The 10,190-nt window shown below is 47.9% G+C and overlaps 1 protein-coding gene across 1 annotated transcript; it reads left to right on the top strand.

Moving 5' to 3' along the window:
- The first annotated feature begins 1,984 nt into the window (after window positions 1-1,984).
- On the top strand, window positions 1,985-9,383 carry LOC144170122 (chondroitin sulfate synthase 1-like). Its single transcript, XM_077699696.1, has 5 exons — window positions 1,985-2,711; window positions 3,028-3,272; window positions 3,465-3,704; window positions 4,490-4,630; window positions 6,526-9,383. Exons 1-5 carry the CDS (start codon window positions 2,228-2,230, stop codon window positions 7,624-7,626), a joined length of 2,211 nt encoding a protein of 736 aa, XP_077555822.1. The 5' UTR covers window positions 1,985-2,227; the 3' UTR covers window positions 7,627-9,383.
- The last annotated feature ends 807 nt before the right edge of the window (window positions 9,384-10,190 follow it).

Raw genomic sequence — 10,190 nt, forward strand, 5'->3', positions numbered from 1 at the left:
ACATAGTTTGAAGATAGCTCTGTGTGGAGGTAGGGATAAGTCTTAATCGGGCAGTTGCAGGTTTCATCAGGCCAGCCTGTGTGGTCATAGGGGTGATGCTAGCTGCCTCTGTCATGTTCTGGCTGGGGTTACGGAAGACTGACATGTTGATGTGATGACTATGTAGCCAAAATCTCTCGCACAACATTGCAGCATGGTGTCTAAGGCAGTACGCTGTCACAAGAGGCCACTGTTTACGGGTTAAATTCACAACCCTGGTGGTTGTATTTCTCGTGACAGTAACACAAAATGTACAAGACTGGGCAAGGCTTCATCATGCACTACAGAACTCTGGGAACTCTTAATTAATACATACCAGTCCAAATCCTTTAGCCGTGGTGCATATCATTGCCGAAGGGTACATTCCCAAAGTTTGACCTTACAGCAGTCTATTGTATACCCGTGTAACCCCATCTGTGCAGAGCAAGCATGAAACGAAAAATATCGGGGGGTAAGTGTTGGTTAATACACCCGTGCAGGTATGTGATACTGGTAATGTTAGGAATTGCCGACAAAAAGAGTAACCGCAAGGTGGGAGTGTAAATCAGCGATGAGTTTTTTTCCAGCATTATGGACAGACTGTCATTTCATCTTCTGCTATCGTTATCGCACATACCTGTGCCTTTTCCTCAGAGAGCGAATTCCTCAATGCTGAGAAGGGGGCACACAAAAATGGACTGTGCGCCCCCTTCTCAACATTGAGGGATTCCAGAAATATGCGCCCGGACCTCTACCCTGGTCGTAGAGAAGCCCAAAGCTAAGCCCACGAAAAACTTTACAGTAGCCGATCCGACGTAATCTGCACAGATGCAGTGCCTAGATAACCAAACTATGGTGGCAGTGGTAACCTCTAAGAACGCCCTCATCACCACCACCTCAATCCGGACAACTTACTCCCTGGACGCTGAAGAATTAGCTATTGCGCTCGCCCTTACCCAAACCACCTCCAAGATTATATTGATCGATTCACAAGGCGCCTGCCGTAGGCTCTTGTCAGGACGGGTGGCCCGTGCCACATGCCAATTTCTGAAAGAACATCTGCCAGCCCATTGGGTGGACATTGTGTGGACTCCCACCCATTGTGCATTGACGGGCAACAATTTTGCTCATTGACGGGCTCGAGACCTCTCTCATTGAGCCACTGAGACCGGGGCTAGCTCCGCAACTCTCCTCACCTACCAAGAAATTACCCAATACTACCGTACCACGAGACAGACCTCCCCCGTCCTCACACATCTTTGTCCAAAAGCCAAGAAATCACACCAAGACAAATTCAAGGAGGCACTCTTCCCCACCCCATCCATATGCATTTACTCTTTCCTACACAGTACTCTTTCTGCCAGGAACCAGGAACTCTAACACACATATTATTCGACTGTACAAAAAAACTCGGACTTTCCGCCCTTGAACCCACCCCCTTCCCCTGAGCAGTGGGAGATACTGCTGTCCAGCTGTCGACCTGAGGACCAGCTCCTGCTTGTGACCAGGGCTGCGGGGCTGCGGCGACTGGACAGCACATGGGCTCCTGCATAGAGTTTCTCACTAACTAATATTGAGAAACTCTATGGGCTTTGGGACTGCCTGGACTGAGGAACCACTCTCACATTATTCCGTAATAAAGTTGTTTTTCTTTCTCTCTCTCCCCTCAACGCCGAACCTCTGTATCCCCATGGCATCCCCTCTCACTAAGTTAATGCTACGTGAAATTTGAGCTTCGAACGGAAGTGAGAACCCCGAACCACGCCCCGAACCCGAACACCCATATGGAACAGTTTCTTAGCCCGCTGCAGAGATATTTCAATTGTTAAAAGAACTCTTCAGTTTTCTCGTTCTTTGTATTTTTATGGCCCTTCCCTGGCCCTTCCTTTGTCCTCCAATCACAGGTGGTCACATGCAAAGACACGTCCCCGTCACATTTGACGCGACATGGGAGCGCGGCACAGCGCGGTCTAGAAACCTTGGGAACAAAACTTTTTGGCGGTGTTTGTTTCTTTCTTTCATTTGTGTTTCGCGCGATCGCGCGCTGCTCTTGTTTGTCGTCGCCGTTGTGCAGTGAAAAGTTACCGTTGCAATCTTGCGGACGGCAAGCGTGTCATTGCCATGTGAGCAGGAGAGCGAGAAACAGAGAACAAAAAAAAAAGTCCGGTTTTGATCAGCCGAAGTCTCCCGGCAGTGACCGTCGCGCGCGATGAAAAGCGCCGGGCCAAGTGCGCTGTCTTCGGCTATCAGCCTGCTTGCAGGCACCTTGATTGGGTTTGTGATCACGAGCCAGATTTTATTGTGGCTCAACAGCGAAAACTTCTGCGACACGTCACCTTTCCGGCGCACCCAGGCTGCCCCCAAGTCCCGGCTTCTCTTCGTCGGTGTGATGACAGCGGAGAAGTATCTCTCCACCCGAGCGCTTGCGATCCAGCGCACATGGGGCAAAGCCTTGAGCGGCAGGCTCGCTTTCTTCTCGAGCGGAACTTCGCGTTGGGACGGCGAAGAGAAGCTGCCCCTGGTCGCGCTTCGCGGCGTGGACGACTCGTATCCGCCGCAGAAGAAGTCTTTTCTTATGCTCAAGTACATGCACGACCACTACATCGACCAGTACGAATGGTTCATGCGTTGCGACGACGACGTCTACGTCCACGTCGAGAGGCTGGAACGCTTTCTACGTTCCGTTAACTCGAGTAAGCGTCCCGTTGTGTCCCTACGCATTTCCGCCAACCAAGTGAACAGAATGACGTTTGGCAACGTGTTTTACTAATATTGTGAAAGCAAACTGTTTTTATCGAGTACGTTCCTTTCTCGGCTCAACGAAGATTTGAGGACAACGCCTGCGTAAAGTGAGGTTAACCTAAAAAACGCGATCATTGTGAATGACTTGTTAATCGTTGCTAATGACTTGTAATACTTGTTTGTCACTATTACATACTTACTTTGTTGAGGACATTGTCGCAAAAACATTTACCGCATCTTTTTTACCCTTCTTTTATTTTCCTGTAGGCAAGCCACAATACATTGGACAAGCTGGCCTTGGCAACAAAGAAGAATTCGGCCAGTTGAGCTTAGAACCTGACGAAAACTTTTGCATGGGCGGCCCTGGTGTGCTGTTCAGCAGGGAAACCCTTCGACGTCTTGTTCCGCACATATCAACGTGTCTGAAGCACCTTTACTCGACCCATGAAGACGTTGAAGTCGGCCGGTGTGTGAGACGACACGTTGGCATCCCCTGCACTTGGTCATATGAGGTACCTGCTCTTCGTAGATTACTAGCCTGTACAGTTGGCAGACAGCAGCTTTGTTGCTCTTAAATTTGCATTTGAAGTACTATGGGGAAGCGGAAGCTGTCGCAGAGTTTATTGTGTTCTCTGGCCGACACATCTGTGCCAATATTGTAGTCTCGTTCATTTAACCGGCAATGTGGTATGTACCCTTTCCAGATGCAAACAATCTTCTACCACAACTTCTTTGGTGAGGTGGCTCTGAAGGGCCGTGTGAGACGGCGTGAAGTGCATCGATCACTGACCCTGCACCCAATCAAGGATCCTCGCGAAATGTACAAGGTCCACGCATATTTTGGTGGCTTTCGTGCCCAAGAGCTGAGGCACCGATCGCTGCAGCTACTTAGGGAAATACGCTGGGCTGCTCAGAACTACGGTGGCTGTGCTACACCGAGCCAGGTAAGCATTTCTTTTCTTTTCCCTATTTGCCCCATAACAGCTGCTTCGGTACTTTGTGTGCAATAATTTTAATTTCCTTTTAAATACCGGAAGCATTGTAAAATTTGTAATATAATGTAAGATTGTTAACAATCTCAATAAAGAAGGAAGCCTCTGCCTTTCGTTATTTATTACGTTTCCTTAGCTGGCCAAAATTTTGAGCATGTGAGGGTCGGTATAATACTGACTGTGCCCTTGAAGGTCCTAAGAAGGTTCTGAACTTGCCAGTTCTGTCTTGCAACCATTTTTCATGTAAACTCCGTTTTATTTTCTCTGGCCTGTTTGCTGGTCTTCAAAAAGCTTTTGATTTTATCAATCATAAATTTGCGCATCATTGGTTTTATAATGAGTGGGTACGATAGTTCGTTATTTTCATTATTAAGTACAAAGCACATACTCGAATTTGTATTGGCCAGCCTGCTTACAGTCATCATTGCCTAGGATGGGAAATGTGCACGCCATGTTTCTGCAAAAAACAATTATTTGTCTAATAATAGTTATTATTCTCTCTAGGCATAATGTTAGTGCTGCTGAGACAGTGTGTGTGCATCATTATACTGCTTGATTGATGTAGCTTGTAGGCTTGTTAAAAATGAGAAACTAGACATTAATGCTATTAGTTGTGCTACTGTGCAGTTATAGCACAAACACGTGCACACATATGTGCGTGTGCGTGTGTACATATATACTCCAGAGAAAAGTCACTTAAGAAGAGATAAAAAAACATAATTTCTTGTCTTTAACAGGCAGCGTCACCAGGGTGCAAGGGCATTGTAAATGGATCTTCAGCTCTTTCTGAGATGCCTTCACTGACCAAGTATTTTCCAGGGGAAATCCAAGATCTTTTATCTTGGGACTTTTTCTCCAAGAGCCTTTATTCTGATCAGGTGAGTCTGCGGCAAAGAGAGCAGTGCACGGGCTGCAATTTCTAGGCCCGGCCCGACATGGCCCAGGCCCGGGCCTGAGAAATTTATAAAAATTGAGCCCGGCCCGAGCCCGACGAATTTTTAAAATCTGAGCCCGAGCCCGGCCTGAGCCCAACAAACTTCTAAAATATGAGCCCGGCCCGAGCCCGCCAGAGTGTTGTTAAATATCATCCCTAGTCCGACAGGATATTAACATGAATTTTAAATTTCCTTTAAACTTGGACCGAACTTTGTACAACTTATCCTCACTTAGAAGCTGTATTTTCGGTAGTCGTGTAACTTCATTTGCCACTTCATTTGCCAGTCTTTGAAATCAAGGCACACCTGAGGATACCTTAAATGATTTTGAGTAAGTGGATTTTTTTATTATTGCAATCCTTCAACAGATATTGCACCTTTAGTTCTTCCATTCCGTGCTGAAATTTGATCAGATGATGCGTCCGGTTTCACCATTTTGATTTTTGTCTTTCCCTGTAGTTACGTTGGCAGCATGATTTTATCTGCGCTTCTGTTCTTTCTTGCCTTTAGTCATGGCTCTAAAAAAATTGTTGCGGGAAAAAATCATGGGCTTTGCTTAGAAAATTGGTTCTTCAAACTCTGCACACACTGCGAAATCCAGGTCACGTTTGTTCTGTTTGTTTTAGTTTGAAAAGGAGAGAGAAAATACATTCATGTTGTAGCCTGTGGCTGGAGTGGCCTTGTTTTCTGGCCCGCTCTCTCCCACTAAGCTGATGGGACCCAGACGTTTCTTTTGTTGATGTGAAGGCTTTCTAAGTGCAATCGTCTTTTTATCATATCTTTTAACGGCACGGTAGTAAATGAGCACTTCCTTTTTTTTACGTGAAATATCAACAAGAAAACTTTCTCTTGCCAACAATTTAGAATTTGCGGCACAGGATAGCCAGGCCCCAGGAACTGCCCGGGCCAGATCGGACCGGCCCGACAAAATTTTGGTTCAAGCCCGAGCCTGGCCCGGGCCCAAGAAAATGCGTGCTACCCGGCCTGAGCTCGGCCCGTGGGCTGGGCCGGGCTCTGGCTTTCGGGCTGGCCCGGGCCCGTGCACTGCACTAGCAATAAATTGTTTAAGTTTTGAAGGAACCTCCTTCACGTTCGAAGGGTTCGCGAGCCTGACCCTGCCTGACGAAATGACGCCAGCACGCAAGAAACAGAAATCACTGGTTTATTCCGCACAATAAAACAACACGACATGCGTAGAAGTATCAGCATGTAACAAACAGTCATGTGAGGACCAAGAGGGCACCTATATAAGTAAGTCAGACACATGAACCATATTGCCGTGATGGCAACTATATATATGTTAGTCAGTGATGCAGGTTTCCCACTGGCACACACTACATAATTGTGCTATGTGATAGACCTTTGAGAGCTCATGCCTACTCTGTCACTATGGTGAGAATACAGCCTTACAACCTCCTCAGTCTAAGACTGATATGTGGTCTTGCCTCTCTAGTGTTGTTTTGAGATGTGTGTGCTTGCTATCCTGTTGTAATGAGTAGGCAGCTTAGAGGTACCAGGAGAGTACATTTGTAGTGCCATAGCCTGTCTTTCTCAGCAAAGGGTATACTGCAGGGTCTTTTTACTCTTCTCATTTGGAGTGTAGGTTGACTATTGTAGGGAGGGGAGGCATGCCGCAATCTGCTGCTTCATCGGATGAGGGTTCTGGCAACGAACTGCCAGCACGGTGATTACAAATTTCCCAACCTACATCTCCTGCGGTTGCGCCCTGCAGAAATGCCAGCGGGTTTGGCAGTTTTCTTGTCCGAAATGTTTCATGCCACCGCCCACTACTCAGTGTAGCCAGAGCTGATCACCACTCGGAATCTCCTCTACTGCAGGTGACAAATCCTCGCCGTCGAATCGAGTCGTACTACGAGATCAGCATCAACAATGTCATCAGTGACCTGATGGAGCTCACGAACCGCTACTCCAAGCAGCGGGGGCGGGTGATTGAGTTCAAGGACGTGCTGTACGGCTACCTGCGCGTGGACCCTCTGCATGGTGCTGACTACGTGCTCGACTTGCTGCTCACCTACCGCAAGTACCGCGGCCGCAAGATGACGCTACCTGTGCGCCGCCACGCCTACGTGCAGCAGCCCTTCACACAGCTGCGAATCCGCGACGTGACAGCCGCTCACCAAAGAGCCTCCCCCATCCGCTTTGTGCTGCCCCTGTGTGGCCGGCGATCTGTTTTCGAACGCTTTCTCCGCACATTCCGTGACGTGTGCCTGGACGCGGATGACGCGTGCAGCCTGCTCGTGGTGCAATACCGAGACACAGCGGCGGAGGCCGACGACCTCGAAGGCACCGTGTCTGCTGAGCGAGTGCTGGGCGCTGACTACGACAAGAGTCGCGTCGAGTTCCTGCCGGGCAGTGGTGGCGAGTTTTCGCGGGCTGCAGCCCTCGAGCTGGGCGCGTCACGTTTCAAGGATGACGAGCTGCTGTTCTTCATCGACGTCGACATGACGTTCGACGCAGGCGTGCTGCGTAGGGTGCGTGCTCACACAGTTCGCGGCCGCAGCGTCTACTTCCCGGTCGTCTTCAGCCAGTATGACCCGGAATTCACGGGTGCCACAGCGGCATCACCTCGCGTGGCCCCCGAGGAAGGCTACTGGCGTCAGTTCGGCTTCGGCATCGCGGCCATGTACAGGTCCGACCTGGCAGCCGTTGGTGGCCTAGACGTCAGCATCCGTGGTTGGGGCAAGGAGGATGTGGACTTGTTTGACCGTATGGTGGCCTCCAACTTGACCGTTGTGCGTGCCCCAGACCCGGGCCTGGTGCACATTTTTCACCCGGTTCGTTGCAGCCGGGACTTGGCAGCCGCCCAGTACGAAATGTGCCAGGGAACCAAATGGACCAGCGTTGCTTCAGAGCGCACTCTGGCAGAGCTCATCACACAGCGGCACCATGAGCTGCTCACACGAAACTTCAGGCGCTGAGGGGTAGGAACGTAGGTGTGTATGGTTTCGAATCTGTGTTGGTAGCTGTGCACAAGCCTGCTTATCCATCAGTGTGCTGCCTCCTACCACTACTAGTCATGAGGCCCCGAGTGATGTTTCAGCTGGTACCAACCGTAGATAACGATTAATATCACTTCAAAATCAAACAAGGTTTACTGCCATTCACGATGGGACCACCCGCTGTTCAGAGCTGTGATTTCAGGGATGGCTGAAGTGTTGCCGCTTATTTTCCATTAGCTGAACTTGGAAGGTACCGGAGGAAAGGGCCTGTGGTATCACTTGGTAACAGCTTCTCGAATTCTCACAGATGGTGCAAGTGCCTTAATTGAAGTGCTCTCAAATAGCTCAAGTGTCCAGGTTCTTTTTTGAATAACGTACTTTTGCAAAAATATCAACTTCATACAGATGTACGTGGTGTCATCAAATCGCCTCACTAGCAAAAATTTCAGACTTATGCATTAGTGGTCACCGGGGCCCAACCTACTTTCTGATGTGTATAAGGAAAGTATTTTGGGGGGAAAAGGAAACCAAAAATGGAAGTATATGCAGTACTGTCCAGTAATTGACTGTCGTACGAATGGACATACGCCTACTTACATTATTCGTATATTTTGCCCACTGGTGACACCACCTGCAAGGCGCCTCAGGGCAGGAGTCAAAACCTTTGCGGGAGCATCTTGGCTTTTGGCTAACTTCAAAAGGTTGGCCGCCCAACTGTCTAATTTTGATGACTATAATTTACAAAGGAGGGCGTTAAAAGACTTATAGAGCGGTTGACTTTCCAATTGAAAGACGCTCAAAGCAGCCTTTCTTGCATGGAATCTCATTCAGTTCATGTGGATAAGGTCATGGTACCAAATCTTGCAGAACTTGTGCACTCGTTTCCCACATGGGCCTGATGGCGTGCTTGCTTGGGCTATAGGGTGTGCAACATTGTAGTTCACCATCAGTGCTGTTGAAGCAATTTTTTGTACACAAAATAGAAATAGGTTGCCTGTACCACTGTTGTATGTGTTGAGGCACCGTATGAAAAAGTGTTATTAGGTAGAGAATTTCTCTCTCTTTTTTTGCAAAATTTACTGGTCATGCAGACTAGCCAGCCAAAATATTTACAATGTTCATTTTATCATTGGCCTATTAATAATTCTTTTATATATGTTATGAGATTTGCAGATTTTGCGAGTGATAAAAAAAACTGAAAGCTGCAAACTTTCAATTGCCTCTTGCAGTTGAGCTTGCCCAGAAACAACAAGCTGTGCAGGTAGACATGAATGACTGTGTAGATTATTTTTTCTTTCTTTCTTCATTTTTCTCTAGTACGATGAGCTTATAAACACGTTCACCAGAAACAGCAGTCAGCTTCTCATCCGGTGAGCTTTTGTCCGGTGATCTGTCATTGAACATCTGGCTCGATTATTAAGACCTGTCATGGCACAGTGATCAAAATTATTTTTCTTTAGAATACATCTGTTTTCTACCAAGTCCGTCTGAGTGGTGTTAGCTGAGATCAGGTGAAGGTACATTTTTAACACCAAAAAACGGTGACTCAAATTTTAGGTCCCGCAACTGTATTGTCTCACAGGGGTTCCTGCTTCGCATTACTCTGCAATAACCCCATTGTTCAGTTAACTAGTGCTTCCAGCTTTTCAGTTTATCAATGTTACACTTTAAACAGAAGCACAAATTCAGTATGTCGTGCCAGATCATAAAAATCTCTGAAGGACGTTTTTTTTCTCCCCGCTGCGTACTAGCCCCCTGTTTTTATTTACACTGGCATTTCGCGTTAACACAACCTTTTATGCTCAGCGCGACCTCGCAGTGTGACCAAATACTCCAGGCTCAATCTTGTGCCTTGATCATGGGCCAAAGTGCCTCGACGCTGCTGAATTTTGTGACCACTAAACTCATAACTGTGCAATGTGAACAGGCGAAATCTTGGCCACCATATTTTTGTTGCTGAAACTGAATGCACTGTTGGTCGGTGCATTTTTTGCGCACTTTTCAGTGCCATCACGACATGCAAACAAGTGTTCGGTTAGCCGCTGACAACATATTTCTGCAGGGCGCGGTTATACCCTGCCCCACCCACCCCTCTTTCTTTTTTTGCTGTGTATGTCTCGTGCATCCTGTGCCAAATTGTTTCCTGTAGTCGCAGAAGTCGTTAGAGCTCATGCCTCGGACGACACTTCCGGAACCGGCTGATTAGCGCGGAAAAGTGCCGGCCCTGCTGTCAGTGCGTGCCTTTGCAACACCGTCGCGATGGATAGGCCTGTAAGCGGAAGGATAAACTCATACCTATAGACATATTCCGCAGTTAACGTTTGCGCAGCCTCTGATAACTATCTTAAACAGAGGCCAAGGGGGATTAATTATTTAGCTACTAGCGTAACTTTCATCATTCTGTGCGGAGGCCTGCTGATCGCGACGGTGTCGGGTGTGGTGAATTTTTGCTGAGGTGTGTGCCGACTTTGATAGTTACGTGTAGATCCTCTAAATAAGCTAGGCTGGCTCTAGTTGTGTGTACCAGTCGGGGAACACCCGCT

This window comes from Haemaphysalis longicornis, unplaced genomic scaffold (assembly GCF_048455015.1).
Source record: "Haemaphysalis longicornis isolate Haplotype H1 unplaced genomic scaffold, Haemaphysalis longicornis Haplotype H1 scaffold_2, whole genome shotgun sequence".
NCBI lineage: Eukaryota > Metazoa > Arthropoda > Arachnida > Ixodida > Ixodidae > Haemaphysalis > Haemaphysalis longicornis.

What these genes read in the sequence shown, in the direction of transcription:
- LOC144170122 (XM_077699696.1), top strand. Translation starts at nt 2,228, where the DNA reads ATGAAAAGCGCCGGGCCAAGTGCGCTGTCTTCGGCTATCAGCCTGCTT. An exon ending in TCTACGTTCCGTTAACTCGA is followed by an intron (nt 2,712 to 3,027) that starts GTAAGCGTCCCG and finishes ATTTTCCTGTAG; the next exon opens with GCAAGCCACAATACATTGGA. An exon ending in GCTGTGCTACACCGAGCCAG is followed by an intron (nt 3,705 to 4,489) that starts GTAAGCATTTCT and finishes TGTCTTTAACAG; the next exon opens with GCAGCGTCACCAGGGTGCAA.